Here is a 16,879-nt window from a genome sequence, read left to right as displayed (position 1 = left end):
CAGGAGGAAATAGCTGGTTTGGAGAGTGGAGTCTATGGCATTGTACCTGTCTGAGGTCTCACCCCTCCTCAAACCTCACCCTCTCCAGGCTCCATTCCTCAGATCTCCAGGAATTTCCCACCTGGAGTTGGCAACCCTATCTCCTTCCCAGCCAAGCACCAACCTACCTTTATTTCCCCCTCACTCTTCAGCTTTCCATCTCCCCCCCCACATGCAGCCTCTACTGGGCTCTGAAGCCCTGATTGCCACGTCACATTGGCTGTCATGGGGGAGCCATCTCAGCAGAGTATAAGGACACAGAGTCCACCATTTTCTCCAGAGGAACTGATCTCTGCCATCTGGAGAGCAGTTGTAATTCTGAGTGATCTCCAGCCCTCACCTGGAGATTGGCAACAGTGGTCCCCCAGGAGGAAAAGTAGTCTTTCTCTGTAATGGGGACCAAAATAGCTTACATAATTCTCCTCTCCTCCTTTTGACTTGCACAACAACCCTGTGAGGTAGGTTAGGCTGAAAATCTGTGACTGGTTGAAAACCACCCAGTCAGCTTCAACAGCAAGAACCTGGGTCTAGCAGATCCTGCTCTGAAGCACTGACTGCTATGCCTAGGGTAGCCAACCTCCAAGTGGAGCCTGACGATCACCAGGTATCACAACAACTCCAGACAATGGATCTCTCCCCCCCCCCTCGGATAAAATAACTGCTTTGAAAGGTGGGCAGTATGGCATTCTGTTCAGCTGAGGCTTCTCCCCTCCCCAAACCCTGGCTTCCATAGACTCTACTAGAAAATCTTCAGGAATCTCCCTACCTGGTGTGGGCAACCCTAGTCAGGACTGGCCCCAATGAGTTTTCTCCCAAATGCCAAAAAAGGTGTGGAACGGGCCTTTTACTGACAGAACCAACCTTGGTTGCCTGCCAACAGCCACTGAGGGAAAAGTTAGTCCCACAGAGGAGCCAAGCAGGCAAAGTGTCTTCCTCAGGAGAGAGAGTGTATTCTGACAGGGAACAGTGGCTGAAGTGGGAGTGGGCGGGAAGAGGAGCAGACCCAGCACCCAGCCAATAGCATGTGAGTACTCTTGAGTGGCGGCTGACAGCCCAATGGCTGATGGAGCACACTGTGGGTGGGACTCAGGCAACACAGCCAGTGGATAGGGACAGCTTCCGAGTGACACATCATGGAGTCAACTGATTTAGGAGCGTGTGGAATGTTCAGAAAGTGCCACCCCACTTACTCAATTATATATAAGGAGAGATTTGCAATGGCTTGTACATGTATTATCCATCTGCCACTGTCCTGACATACATTGAGGGCGTTACCACATTGCGTGATGATGTTCTACCTTCACTGTGAACTGGAAGTCATTTGCCAGAACACTTTGATGTTGATGTTATCTAGGTAACACTTGAACCCTGTTATTCCATGGGGGAAGGGGCACCATACCTTCTTTTACAGGATTCTTTCCTGTTGGGAAATATGCCACTGCTGCATCCTCCATATGCCTTTCTCAGTGAGACCAGAGGCCCCTTGCAGCATTGCAGTGACCCTTCCATGCTAATTTGAACTTCCTGGTGCCAGCAAGTTAACTTTGATGCCTGAAGTGTAGCTGTATTGGTTTTGGGGGAGTGAAGGCTGCTGCTCTGTGAGTGGGGCTATAGAGAAATGCAGTGGCAGGAGAGAAATGTGGCCCCAGTTGAGGGTGAGGGGAGGAACTGATTAAAAAAAATAACAACCCATCATCTGGTCTTGTTAGCTACAATGGCTAACTTCCATGTTCTTAAGCAGTGTACCTATTCATACCAGTTACTGGGGGGAAAGCTTTAATCCTGTTTGTAGATCTCCCAGTGCATCTCATTGGCCCGTGTGGGAAACAGGGTACTGCATTAGATGACTTATAGTCTGTTCCGTTAGGACTGTTCCTGCATACTTCTTTTTTTAGCATCAGATTATTCAAAATTTACCATGTTCTTTAACTCATCTTTGTATGTTGTTTGCTGCTGTCTGAATTCACAAGTTTTTTTTTTACATCTGCTAGGTATATGCAGAAAACTGCACCAACCATTACTGCCCTCTTTCTGATTACTTAACATTAATCTTGTAATTGAGACTGTCTTATTCTTCTATGAAATCTAGAAAGCTTTGTGTAAAAAACAAACAAAAACACAACCATCTAATAGAAATAAACACTTTAAAATGTAATCTTAATTTTGATTACCCAACATAAAAAAAGATTTTTTCTAAAATAATGTGTATTTATTCTTCTGTAGTGTTATTTAGTATGGGCATTTAGCTTTACTAAAATATGCTCTAGGGATGTGTGTGTGTGTGTGTTTCAGCCATTATTATAACAGCCAAGCTTGTGAAATAACTTTAAGGTTTGTAGTAGGAGAAGGTTGGGCATTAGTCATTTCATGGTTAAGAAAACCCCTTTTGTTACTGTTTTTCTCTTTAAGTATTCAAAACACACACTTGTATTTTAGAATGTTTTCTAAGCATTCTAGTATTGTGGAATAGAGAAATTGTTCCCAAGTACTAATAGTAGTCTCCTGTTTTTATTATTACATTTTAATATATTTCTTCTGCCATTTCTCCAAAGAATCACAGAATGTGTACATATCCCCTGCCCAGTTCTAATAAGACTAATTCCCTTAAGTTGAAGACTGTTTTCTTTCATCCTTTTACGTAGCCAGTGTAAATAAGAATTTGTGACTTGTGTTTCTATCACAAATTTTAATGATTGATTTCTTTCTTTCTAGGATCTGGAGGTAGTGTATTCTTATTTACATGGAATGGAAGCCTTGTCAAATTTGAGAGAACACCAGCTCAGGTATGACATCCAATGTTAATATGCCATCCCATGATGGCTCGGCTCGTAGTAGTTGCCTGTTACATTGTTATTCTTTATGAGATGGAAGATGAATATCTATGACAACAGAATAATAAATATTCTTTGGCAACAGAATAATACATATTTTGAATATTGGACTAATAGCAGAGATCAGGAATTAGGCATAATGCAGGAGTAAAAGATCACCCATGAGTGATGCCTGGGGTGACCTTCCAGTGCTTTTTTATTTCTAGTTGTTTAAAAAACAAAAAACAAAAACACAAAACCCAACACTCTCCTGAAACTAAACTCCACAAATTTGGGATGAAGATGAATTTTAGGCAATGTCTTGCTAAAGTTGCATCAACTGATGTCATGAAGTATTATTTTAATCCAGATTGATCTATATATACTCTCTATATATTTGCTGTTAATTAACTAAGTAGTCCCAAGATGCAAGAAGTGTCAACCATATTTATTTAGGCATCCTGTAAGTATGGTAATAAAAGAATAAATTATTTTAGTGTTTTTATGTGTGAATTTTGATATTTATTGATGTACTAGGAAAAAGGCTCGTTGTGGAAATAAATACAACGATCTCTAGAAAGAGGCTCTGGGCAGGTGCTCCGGCCTTGGACACTCAGTGTCAGTTTGCTGTGGCGACCTCAGCAGGGTATAATGACACTGAGTCCACCATTTTCTCCAGAGGAGAAATGCTACCTAAAGAACAGTTGTAATTTTGAGTGATCTCCAGCCCTCACCTGGAGATTGGAAACAATGGTTCCCCAGAAGGGAATAGTTGGTTTGGAGGGTGGAGTCTATGGCTTTGTACCTGTCCGAGGTCCCATGCCTCCTGAAGCCTCACCCTCTCCAAGCCCCATACCTCACATCTCCAGGAATTTCCACCTGGAGTTGGCAACCCTATCTCCTTCCCAGCCAATCATCAACCTACCTTTATTTCCCCCTCACTCTTCAGCGTTCCACCCCCCACACACCTGCAGCCTCTCCCATGCTCTGAAGCCTTGACTGCTACGTCACATTGGCTGTCATATGGGGGTCACCTCAGCAGCATATAAGGATACAGAGCCCACCATTTTCTCCAGGGGAACTGATCTCTGCCATTTGGAAAGCAGTTGTAATTCTGAGGGATCTCCAGCCCTCACCTGGAGAGTGGACACATTTTACCTTAGAACAGCAAACTGTTTAGAATGTTAGAGGCAAAAGCCAATCAAGTCGCATATGCAAACGACCTATGTGTTCCGAGGCAAAGGCCCAATGAGGCTGCATATGCAAATAACCTCTGTGTTCTGACTGGAGATGGGGGGAGAGGAACAGCAAAATGTTTAGAATGTTGGAGGCAAGACTCAGGCAAAGCAGCCAGTGGATAGGGAGACCCTCTGAATGACAGATCAGAGAGCGAACTGATTTTGGAGCGTGTGGAATGTTCTAGAGTAGTGCCACCACCATTCGGCTTTTATTTATAAGGGAGATGTTCTGTTGCTTTGATCAAGCTACATTGGAGAAATTATTGACATGAAGTAAATGTGTGTGTGTGTGTGTGTGAGAGAGAGAGAGAGCTCAGTCTTGCATTGTGGAGTGCTGAAATTTGCTAATTACTGTTCTCAAATGCAAAGTGGGAACAATAGCTTCTGGAAACTGCTTGTCAATACTTAACTGTGAAAAACTCACTAAGAGGATAGGTTGTTCCTTCATTTTCTATCATCAAAAAACTTTTCATTTAAAAATGCACTGTTTTTGTCTTGTACTTAACTGGAACAAGTGTATCTTGAGAATTGAGCTCTTATGAAATTAACTTTTTTAATGAAAATTGTTTGCCTCGATGTAGGCTAAATGTTTAATGGCTGTCATGCATCTCTATAGAGAAGGGACCTGGTGAGAATTGAATCCGTTAAACACTTTTAGAAGTCTCTTAACTCCTGAAATGTGAATGAAATTATTTTAGATGAATGGTGTTAAGTATATTTAACAATCCCAAACAGTACTCTTGTCAAACAGAATCCACATTTTACAGTTGCCTTCTAAAATAAAATGTATTTATTCATAACCATAATGCCAGTGTTCCAGTATCTGCCTTCGTGTATCTTACCATTACGTGCAGCTTGACAGAATTGCCATTGTTTCTGCATCACCCCCCCCCCAACTGTTACCTTCATGAACTTTGAGGAGAAATACAACTTTATTGGAGTTCAGATTTTAATAGCCTGATCATAAGAATTTTTCATAGGAAAAGTGAAAACAAATATAGTGGCATAAAATTAAGAACCATAGCTGCTAATAGAGGTGACAGTGGGGAATCTTAAATTTCTGTGACAAATCTCAAAAGCTGTAATCTGTTTACTCATCTTCTGATAAAGCATTTGAGGGAGATTTCTTTGCCTGCCTTGGAATAAAAAGAATAAATGAAGTAAACAAATTATTAATTTTTCCAGGGTTAATACGTCATAGATTACTTGAAAGATTTTTTGTTACATTGGAAGATCTCCCTCCTGTGGACAATAAGAGTCTGCTTGAAATTTAAGAGGAAACATTTTAATCAAATGTAGTAACAGTCAATTTAGTATATGTGGCATATTTCTTTATTCTAATTGCCCTATTTTTGGGTCTGCTTTGCATAAACGTGTCAGAATTCAGGTGCAATTCATTGAGATACATCGTCATTTAATTTCCTGAAAATAAGATTGCAAATTTTACCTTTTGACTTTTTTTTTACAGGTAATCATTCAGAAGGATTCCTCTAGATACATTGTTCTATTAAATGTTTAAAATAATATTTTCTTTGGGGGATATACAACATTTTAATAAAACTTTCCTCAGATTTTGGAATTAGTAACATAAGAAGTGATGGAACTGTCACTTCTAAGAGGTTGTCATCTGTAGAAATGTGACAGCCTTGGGTGGGGGGGGGGGGGAATTCCAGAAAAATTCAGAAACAAAGTTTCTGAGAACTTTGGGGAAAATCCCAACAGAAAAATCCCAACAGAAAAAGCGGAAATTTGGGGGAGCATTGGGGAAAAAAACACCCCTCAATTGAAATAGTTTCTCTCTTGGAATAGTGAAAGTTTTACTCTGTGTGCAGTGTGAAGATTTTTACATAGGGTTGCCAGGTCCCCTCACCGTATGAGACTATACAAATTACACATTCTCTTTACATCAAAACTTTTGCTTCTATTTTCATATCCTCCCTACCTGTGAGATGGCAAAAACACAGATGAGCAATGGTAGCATAGAATGCAGCCATTTGCAGCCGTCTCTCTCTTTAATGTGCGGAATACTTACATTCTTGCTTATAGAAAATGATGATATTTATACTTTTAAATTTCTTAAATATGCCAAGGAGTACAAATTAATGTGCCAACTTAGTTCTAAATGATGCATCTTTTGTTGCTAAAATGTTAAAATAAATTTAGGTATGATAACATAAGTATTGCATCTATTTCATTTTCTGGCAACATTTTCTGTTTTTCCTCGGGAAAAGATGTTCTCATCATGGGTTTAACATTTTTGCAAGTTATACATCTCTACACATCTGGAACTCCTGAGTTCCAAGTAGACTCTTATGATCTGGGGAGGGGGGAACGGCTTTTCCAGTGCAAAGAAAAGTCTTTCAAGTCACCTGTGACTCCCAAATCATAGATTGATACTAAAACAGTTAATGTTCATTTACTTACTATGTTTTGGTGTGTTTGCCTTTATGTATTACATTTGCCTTTATGTATTACACAATATGCTGAACAGTTGGGGTTTCTGCCTTTGATTCCTACCTTTTAGCATGATGCCATATTGCTGCATGCCATTCTCAACTGTTTTTCATGCTATTCCATTGTGGAAAGCATCTGTATTGCTTCCCATGGACCTACAAAATAGCTTCTCATTTCCTGTCTATCTGTGATCTATTAGAAATTATTTTTTCTCACAGCCTTTACAATAGAATAAAGGTTGAGTCCAGTGGCACCTTTAAGACCAACAAAGTTTTATTCCTGGTATAAGCTTTTGTGTGCAAGTATACTTCCTCAGATACCCGAGGAAGTGTGCTGGCACACAAAAGCTTATACCAGGAATAAAACTTGGTTGGTCTTAAAGGTGCCACTAGACTCAACCTTTGTTCTGCTGCTTCAGACTAACATGGCTACTCCACCTGAAGTTTTACAATAAAATCCTTGTTTCTGGTGATGATGACTTATGTGACTTATGTGAGAATTAACATAGCAGATGGTATGCTGTGCAGTTTTGTTCTGAGCACATCTATGCTGGCATGTGTTTGCAAAACACACACAAACTGCTAAAGAAAACATGAAGAGAAAATCGTCTAGGACAGGGGTATCAAACATAAGGCCTGGGGGGCAGAACTGGCCCATCCAGGGTTGTTAAGCAGCCTGCGAGCAACTGGTGCAAGGGAGGGAATAGGAGATTGCTGGGAGGTGAGTGGGTGGATCCACTGTAATTGTGGCTTCAGCATGGGGGAACAACCTCATCTTCAGCAGTTAAGCAGCATGGGAGCATCTGCTCAGTGTTGCACCACTAGCTCTCCAGTCCACCCATGTGGGTTTTCCTCTGCACCCTCCCTCCCAGCCCATGGGGCCTTGCAGTGAGGATACACCAACTTGGAGCTTACTAGCTACTGTCCTTTATAAAGTTTATATCTCCGGTACCTGGCATTTGTTTTATCACATACATGGCTTGGCCCGACAAAGTGACATTTATGTCAGTTCTGGCCCTCGTAATGTATGAGTGACATCTCTGTGCTAAAGAGTAAACATACATTAACAGCAGCTTTTATCAGCATGTACTGCTTTGGAGTGGATAGTAATTGTAACAATATAAAGGCAACTATAATAGTGTAGTAACTACCAACAGTGTGCAGCTTTGTGGAAAATGTAAAATTGCTGAAGTATATTGAACTGAAAGCTAGATACATGATAGGCTTGTCAGCCCCCAGTACTGTCGGGGGATCCCCCTATTTCAGGGGCTTCTCCCCACTGCGGACCAGTTGGCTGGTGGGGAAAATCCCGCCCCTAAATAAGGATGTTGCCACATGGTGCTCTCAGCATCATCACATCATGTGGGGACGCTCTAGTTTTTGGGCAAACTCTGTGGTTTGATGGCAAAAAACCCATCGAGTTTCACTGAAATACCAGAGCATCCCCTGCACGACGTCCCCGATGCAATGATGTCACTTCTGGGTGATATCCTTGTGTTGGGGACATCACGCAACAGCCTCACCCACCCCCAGAATGCCCCCAAATCCCCCCACCAGAGCAATGAGACCTGGCAACCCTAACACATGAATATGTGATTTCTGTATGTTTAAGAATGTTTGTTAAGTAAAGCTTTTAATTATAAATGGTCAAGCCTTTAAAAAACAGTAAATGGTAAACTTTTATCATTGCAGAATGATGTGCGAAACAGTGAGATACGAGAGGCATGAAGCAAATGAAGTTCTGTACTAGTAAGTGTGGTCTCAATTTTTATATCATAATTGCTTATGTGGAAACTTGTAGATTCTCATTGTATGATTTTTACATAGAGTACCAACCTAATTTGCATGAATGAATTCAGCTTTCTCCAGCTGATGTAAAAGGTTGTAATCAGTTTTAACTTGTTATGTTTCAGAGAGAAACATTTTGTACCATAGTTCTGGCCACATAGTACCTCTGCTTTGCTTAGTTATTCAATGGTGATACGTCTTGGGGAAAGTGAGAAATTTGTATGTCTCTTGGTTCTCCTGGTAGGTTTTACCACTCAGCCTTTACATGAAATATGTAGTAGTTGCTGTGCTGTGCTGTGCCCTGGCAGTGCTGTGGCAGAATGGGAAAGAAACTTAGCTGCAATTTGCATTGTACTTCAAAGGATTAGTAGAGGGAAGGCAGTGCTGTGCTGGTTGCATGCATATAGCTCGGGTTTTATTTTCTCCTCTGGTTGCCTGTGGAAGCTTTGAAACTGGGAGTCTCTAAGTTCAGAGTCATGGCCTCATTATAGTAGCCAGTTTACCTTTGACCCGAGGCCGTTTCTGATAAGATTTGTGACAGACAATCTCTTCTCCTTAACCAAAGAATGATCTATGATCCATTGTGGTGGTTGTTTGCTTTGTATTTGGGAGCACAGACTACCACTGAAAACTTTTAAAACTGTAGCACCTACCAGTAAGTTTGACTTCTGGCTTCTACAGTTCCTAAACATGAATATAATTTTGGAAACATGCTTAGCATACCAGTTTCCTTTCCTTCCTCCAAGGATACAGATTGCTGTATATGAAATATTAGAGGATAGATTATGATGTCCTTGACTTTTATGTGCACCCTGGTTTTCTATTACAGGTTTATGCATTTGATCAGTCATAGTGGTTCCATGATGCAAACTGACTCAGAGTATAGAGTGGTCTGTATATGCTAGTAATGCGGAGGGTGGAGGAATTGATGATGGTTCATTTGTAATGTACAGATCACTATTTGGTTTTAGACTCACAGGGATATCAAGACTATGCAAGGGGTAGGGATTCTGTTAAAATGATTATTTTTTAAATTATTGTATTTTTATCCCGCCCTCCCCGCGAACGGGCTCAGGGTGGCTAACAGACAAGGGCACCATGTGCCAAGTATAAAACATTAAAACAAATAAAAACAGCCATTTTATCAAAATTAAAGTGCTTAGTGATGTTAATATTAATCATTTAGTCAAATCAGTCAAGTCAAGATGGTGATCAGTAGATGTTACTCAAGCCCGAATCGGCAGTACCGCTCCATCTGAATACTGTAACTCGATCTTATAGTGGGCCATCGATCTTATAATGGGCCATCCTAATGCCCCATGTTCCCATGAGGTAGTTGTGGTTGGTGGTGGTGGCAGCTCCTAATTAAAAGCCTGGCGGAAGAGCTCCGTCTTGCAGGCCCTGCAGAACTGTGAAAGGTTCCGCAAGGCCCTGATCTCCTCTGAGAGCTTGTTCCACCAGGTAGGAGCCGCCACTGAAAAGGCCCTGGCCCTGGTTGCCACAAGCCTGGCCTCCCTCTGGCCTGGAATCACCAGCCGATGTTGAGCCCCCAACCGTAGTGCTCTCTGGGGTATCAATGGGGAAAGGCGGTCCCTCAGGTATGTCCACCCCAGGAGCCCCGTTCTAGGGGATTTTCCTATTGATATGGTTGGTGCTCCTGTTGATGACCTGGTGGACTCTCTCTCAAGCGTTAGAGCCCGGGTAGCCCCTTTGTTTACTGGGTAGCTGCAGGCAATGAAAAGACAAGGGAGACAGCTACAGGGACTGTGGAGGAAAACTCAGAATGAATCCAGTAGGATGTAGATAAAAGCTTGTTTTAAAGCATACTCGGGTGGTGATGGCAGCAAAACTCCCCCAACACACACACACAGACACACACACACACTTTCCAACCACCATTGCTTCTGCACAGTGTAGGCCAACTGTTCCATGTGGTCAGAGGCCTGTTGGGATCTAGCCTTCAGGAGATGGTGGAGTGCTTGGTGGTCTTTTGTGACCATTTTGCTTAGTACTTTGCAGATACAATCTCTTCATTTGTTCCAGCTTGAACTTTACATTAGTAGTGGCAGAATCAGATGGTGCCAGGATGCCAGATTGTCTGGTTGTTTGTGATACTTTTAAGGTTATTCAGTCTGAGGATCGGGCACGATCCTTGAGGGTTTGAGGCCTATCACCTGTTTGTATGCACTAAGGAACACCTCCCCCCTGTGTTCTACCCCATATTATTGGTATGTTACTTAGCCCTCCTCATCAGAGATCCTTCAGGGGCATTTTGCTATATATATGGTCTTTAAGGTGCACCTATAATAGCAGTGCTTTCGGCAGCGGTGGCTCAGAGGTTAAGACATGGAGCTGCAGACCGGAAGATCTGTAGTTCAGCAGTTCGAGACCCTAGTGCCATGTGACGGAGTGAGCTCCCATCTCTGGCCCCAGCTCCTGCGAGCCTAGCAGTTCGAAAGTAAGAAATTGCAAGTAGATAAATAGGTACTGCCTTGGTGGGAACGTAACAGCGTTCCGCGCGCCTCAGCATTTAGACGGAAACGTCTTCAGACAGCACAGGCTTTTTGGCTTGGAAACGGAGATAAGCACCACCCCCTAGAGTCGGATTCGACTGGCTTTCGAGCAAGGGAAACCTTTACCTTTACCTATAATAGCAGCAGGATTTTTTGCTGTTACTGTTGCCCTGTACATTGGACATATCTATGTACAGGGCCAATATATGTAGAGGGAAGGAATTAGCTCTCTGGCCTTGCCTCCTGCGTGTGACCAAATTGCTGACTTGGTTAAAGGAATAAAAAGAGGTGTGTGGTGGGGGCACTAGGTTGCTCTAGTGCCTAGGAGTTTATAGAATGCTGAAGATTTGTGGCATGCTCTAGCAGCTGTGAAGCTATTATGGTGGGGTGGATTTGGTTTAAATCACTTGTCAGGAAGACTGTATTTAAAATTTATTTTTATTTATTAATTAAACTATATCCTGCCTTTCCTTGTGGTTCAGGGCGTCTTACAATAATAGTTGTAAACATTATCAGTTTAAAACCAAAAATAAAATAACAAATCATGGTTTCATACATAAAAGTTCAGTAATACATATTTGCACCCCAGAGGTATGCATTATATGTTTTACACATACATTTTACATAGTGATTTATTTTGAAACTTTAAGGTTAGTTTTACAGAAAATGAATTGTTTACTTATTTAATAAAGGTAGTAGAAGCTTTTCACCCTAACCCGGCTTCAAGGAGAGTGCTTGGCTTCTTGTGCTGTGCTTGGGTGGCTAACCAGAGCTCTGCTCCTACTGCTGCCCGTGTTCATTTCCCCTGCTGGAAAGCTGATGGGGGCTGCCACTTGTGCTTCCTTGTTCCCCACTGGACCACTGGTCAGAGTGCTACTACAGCCCCATGCTCCTTCCCCACTGCTAATCTGGAGGCTGAAGACTGATGCCTTGGTGCTTCCTCCTTTTACTGCCTCACAGCTAAGTCATGGGTCCTCTTTGCAGGATCCTGCATCCTCTCCAGTTCAATGAGTAGTAGGGAAGATCCAGGTGAAAAGCTCCTTTATTTGTATGAAGGCAGCCCGTCACTCGTTCTGCCTTCACATCGGGCCCTCATACTTTCCTGAAAGACGTGGCAAACTCTGGGAAGTGCTGGTAGGTGCCGTGGCACCTATGAGCCACATTGGGGTGCACTGCCCTAATCTACAGAAGCTGTTAGGGCAGCCTAAAGTTAGGCCCCTAAGAATGAGAGAGTCACCGAAATGTGTTTACAAGAATTTTCAAACATTACATGCATATATTATCTCAGATTACAAATTGGTAATCCCTATTCCATGAAGTATCTGTGAGCTATAATGTGTCTTAATTTAAAACTTTCTTCAGATAGGTTTTTCATTAAAAATCAGATATAATTTTTTAAAACAAATCCAGCTTCTTTTTTTCTCATCTTCCTCTAGGGAAGTATGGATGATGTAGGTATGACCGACCCCCCCCCCTAAAAAAAAAGGAACAGGAGCTGCACTTGGGAAGCATAAGGAGAGAAGCTCCCCCCCCCATACCAAATATAGCTTCTGGATTGGGTGTGTGTGTGTTCTTTTTTGCTTTGAAAAACAGCAGAGGTGGGTTTAGAAAAGCAGGTTTACCCCTTCCTATGTGCACCTGCCCCCAAACTAAAAGCATATATTTACTCCTGCATTAAACACGCTTTCTGTGTTCCTGGTCAGTTGTGAGTGGGAGAGTAGGAATGAAGATATTGGCTGTTGCATGTTCTTCTTTGTGCTCTAGCGTAAGAGAATCTGTGGTAAGAGATAGCCGCTTTACTGTTCAGACTGTATGGGCTTTCAGTTATCAAATTAGGCTTTCCAAGTATAGACCTGCTTTGGGATTTATGTGTTCCAGGCTGCAACAAGATTTCTTCTGCCAAATGTAAAACCTTGTTTATGGGAAAGAGACAGAGCGTGCTTGGTGTGGAAGTCACAAAATATAGAACTTGTTTGAAGCAGCTTCCTGAGGCAGTTGGTGCCCTTTATTGCTAAGACATGGAGACAGTGTCTTTTGTTGTAGGGTTTACTGTGGGTCATGGGGTCACTAACATACAAACTTTTGATTCTGGAAGGGTTAAAGTACTTAGCAGCAGTTTTCATTGGTGTGTGTGTGTATGTTGGCATTCCAAAGATGCCTGCTGGTTTGTAAGTCATGGTTTGTACAGAGCCAGTGTTATCTCTCCACCAGATCTTACAGACAAACATTGATTTCAGATCTTTATTATCTAATTCTCTTAATGCTTGTTTACAAGGACAAAGAAAAGGTATCTTAAAATGTGAATAAACTAAGCTTGTGTAAAGCCTTGGCAAAGCTCAGAATGTTAATTTTAAGTGATATGTTGAGGTTTCTTCAGACACTATATGTGCATTCACCTTCCATTGGCTTTTGTGAAAGTCGTCCAAGAGGATATTTAATAATGCAAAGAGTAGCAGCAGCAGGGGCTAGTCTGTTGCTTTTTTCACTTCCCCAAAGGTATATTATACCTTCTGATAGCTAGACAATTGGCAAAGCCATCTTGGGCTTCAGCCAGATCTGCACTGCAGTAAATCACAATTGCTTATTTATATATTGTATTTGAAAAGTGTCTCTCCCCCCCTCAAAAAAAAAATCAGGAGCTTTCTATGCAGCATTAAACATAAGGGCACGTTTGTTCAGGAATTTGGTAGTTGAGTCTATAAAGATTATATTAATGATCTCTAGAATAACCTTTATCTCTTCTAGTGAAAATATATCCATGAGAGATGGTGGCCAGCTGTTTGGAGGTTATTTCTTGGGAATGAGTGGGAAGAGAGGGAATCCTAGTACTTTTCAAAGGGAGGACTAAGATATTTGCTGCAGCTATGTTACTGGTGTGCATGATGATAAATATTGCAGTGAGCTGATTCAGTCTACTGGTGGTTATTTCAAAAACAGAATTGCTTTGAACTTTTCAGATCTATTCACATACATTTTCAAAAAGCTGAATCTGTAAGGGACTTTCAAAGTGTGGGTGATTTTTTTCTCCCTTAATAAGTATAATACAGTTGCATTTCTAAGCAGTGCTTTTTATTTGACATTTGAGCGTGATGAAAATTACTTGAAGGTGATTTTGAGCTAATCTGTTCCTTTTTCAGAAGACTAAAGTTAGCAAGAAGGGGAGGGGGAGAGAGTGGGATTTAAGTGTCTAATAACAACGGAACATGACTTTAGAATTACTATCTAAAATATAATGTTTGTATCACTGAACTTTTCATCTTACAAACAGATAGAATGCATTTTGCACTTCTCTTACAGAAGTATCCCATAAATTTATTTTAAAGAACCTCTCTTAAAAGTATGTGATTACATTCAGCTGGAACCAGCCCACCTCATTCTAAATTTTAATATTACTGACAATTTTGTTTGTTTTTTAAATACATGGGTTAGCCTAAGAATTCTGTTGTATCCCATTGTTAAATATTTGGGATTTCCAAGCCCTATTAAATGGAAAATGTTACAAAATGATTTAATGAAATATACTTCCTGTATATCTTGCCATAGTTGTTATTGGGAGTTAGAAATAGATGTCTAATTTAATATGCAGATAATATTAAGCTGATGACAAGAGAGGTGGCTAGGTAAAGATATAACATGAAGATTGACCTTGCTGGAAGTCCAGTGTTAGAGTATCTGACTATTTTATGCTGATTTCTTATTTTTCTGTATTAAAAAACTAATTGCCTTTCTAGTTAGTTTACAAGTTCAAGATAGTCTTGATATAAGTCATTTAGAGCTAATACTTTGCTGCAGAGAACATCTTCATATCACTTATTTTAATACTCACATGAAGAAATGGGATCAAGTAGCTGTCTCCTTCCAACAAAATACTTAGTACTGATCTCTTCAGGTAAGGTTCCTGCTACTCTCAACTATCTCAGAAAGAAAGGTAGGATTGTTGGATTTGTGTATAGATTGCTGTAGTGCACACAATATTGCATCCCCAACATTGTCACTAAGTTTTCACTAGGTTTTTGCTCCAGCATAATTACATTCAGGTTAAGCTCCATTACAGTCTTTAAAATGTGGGTTGTGGGACTTTCATGGGTTGTGACTTATTTTTATCATGCATATTTTTTGGAAACCCTTTATCTTGTTTTTTCTCTGTGCAATTAGTACCTCCTAATACTTCCTCTTCTTTATTTACAGCCCAGATGATATTGGGACCTGTTGGTATATTCTCCTGTCTGGTTCAGTATTTATCAAAGAATCAATGTTTCTTCCAAGGAGCAGGTATGACTGGAACTTATGTTTTTAAATATTTAAAGAGGCATTAACTGTGTGCATCTAATATTTAAAAATACATATTGTTTGCTGATACAGCATCAAAGAATGTTTAAAGAGCTAAGCTTAATTTCCAGATTCAAGGTCATTTATCAATCCATTATCAGTTACGTGTCTGTTTAGAATACCAGGTTTCAGAAAATACTGATTTCATGAAAAGAGATTGCAGCCAGCAATCCCTGCTGTGTTTGTCAGCTAGATAAACATGTCTGCCTCTGGCCTATAGCCATGGGGGGCTTTTGGGATGGTGCCCCCCCACGGATTACCCCCAGCCCTCCCCAGGAGGATGCCAGATCCCCCTCTCTCCCCTGACCCTGGGAGCCTGGTTAGCAAAGATACACTCCTGCCTGCCTCCTCGGCTCTCCCTTAGCAGCAGTGTGGTGGCTGGGCTGGCTGGTGCACGCCGCTGCTGAGGGAGATCCAAGGAGGCAGGCTGCCAGGGTAGTGGGTGGTGAGCAGAAAGAGGCATCATGATTCCTCTGCTCGCCACGCGCTACCCTGCCTGCCTTCTATGCTCTCCTTCTCCCTCTCCATTCCCAGTGCGCAGGAGGCTCCTGAGCCTCTGTGAACAGGGAGGAGGAAGGAGAGCCTGCCGCCTGATAAATCACTTTCTGATGATGTCACAAGTAACATCACCACATCAGGGGCATGTCCCCCCCCCCCTTGAAAATGTTCTGGCTACGGGCTGGTCTGCCTTCAGTGTCTTTATTGTGCTGTCTGGCAGATGGGAAAAAGGGGAAAGGTTAAGTTGGAAAGGCAAAACACTTGGTCTTGAGGTGATTTTTATTTTTTTTTGGTAGCTGTCCTAAGTAACTACAATCTGATAATCTTTTAGAAGGACATTTTATTTTGTTAAGAAACCTGAACTATAACATAAAGCAATGAAGTAAAATGTATCTGCCTAATGATATATAATGTGCATGACTAATAAGTTGGAAATACTTCTAAAATTACCTAGTTTTAATACTGTTTAGTGAACCTTTTATTTTTCTGTCTTTTGTTTGTTTGGACCTGACTTACAATTTTGGAATCTCAAATCAAACCTTGCTACTTTCAAAGTGTTTCAAAGAAGCCTAAACCTGTAAAAATAACACTTTTTTCTTTTGGATTTTTACCTTCAGTGAGCTATAATAAACAATAACAAAAACTGCAATGTTTTAAAAAAGCAAATCAGTATAAAGATTATTTGCACAGTTAGGTGAACAATTATTGCTCCAATAAAAAGGCCTTGCTTTCCTTCTGAAGTATTCTCAGGCTTTAGACCGTTAGAGGAATAATTTCAAAGCGGAAGAGCAGCTACCCAGAACATCATTATGTATGCCCTCACTGTCTGGAGTAGTCCATGGTGGATGTCATCAACAGGTCTATTTTGTGGTGCCTCTAGAAACTGCAGTGAAACTGTGAATACCAGTGTAGAAACATTACTGAGATATCCTTTCTGCTTATGTCTAAAAATAACTGGACACAGAACAATTTTTTTTACAGCTAGTGGATCTTCATTTGGATTTCTTATAGGTTCACAAGCTGTTCTTTAAGGCTTGTTCCAGGTTTTTTTTAAAAATGTCTAAGTTCAAGGTCCACAACCTTAATACTGAGTGGCCACTAAGTGTTAGTGCCAGCTAAGTATACTTTGCTGCCAGAAAAGTTTCTGAAGAAATTATCGGATGCTTTAAAAGAGCTGCTAGGGTAACTGCAGCATAATGTACACTCATAAT

The 16,879-nt window shown here is 41.1% G+C and overlaps 1 protein-coding gene across 1 annotated transcript in view; it reads left to right on the top strand.

Annotated features, from left to right (window-relative positions):
* The first annotated feature begins 2,770 nt into the window (after positions 1-2,770).
* Positions 2,771-16,879, top strand: part of RAPGEF2 (Rap guanine nucleotide exchange factor 2) — a 35,207-nt gene continuing 21,098 nt past the window's right edge. The window contains exons 1-3 of the mRNA XM_015424764.1: positions 2,771-2,822; positions 8,233-8,289; positions 15,030-15,113. Coding sequence (XP_015280250.1) covers positions 2,785-2,822; positions 8,233-8,289; positions 15,030-15,113 — 179 coding nt within the window. The 5' untranslated portion in view covers positions 2,771-2,784. The remainder of the gene's footprint in view (positions 2,823-8,232; positions 8,290-15,029; positions 15,114-16,879) is intronic.

The sequence above is a fragment of the Gekko japonicus genome, unplaced genomic scaffold, assembly GCF_001447785.1.
Source record: "Gekko japonicus isolate JY-2015 unplaced genomic scaffold, Gekko_japonicus_V1.1 scaffold827, whole genome shotgun sequence".
In the NCBI taxonomy this organism is placed as follows: domain Eukaryota; kingdom Metazoa; phylum Chordata; class Lepidosauria; order Squamata; family Gekkonidae; genus Gekko; species Gekko japonicus.
The sequence above is the reverse complement of the archived record's forward strand: the minus strand, read 5'-3'. Positions and strand labels throughout refer to the sequence as shown.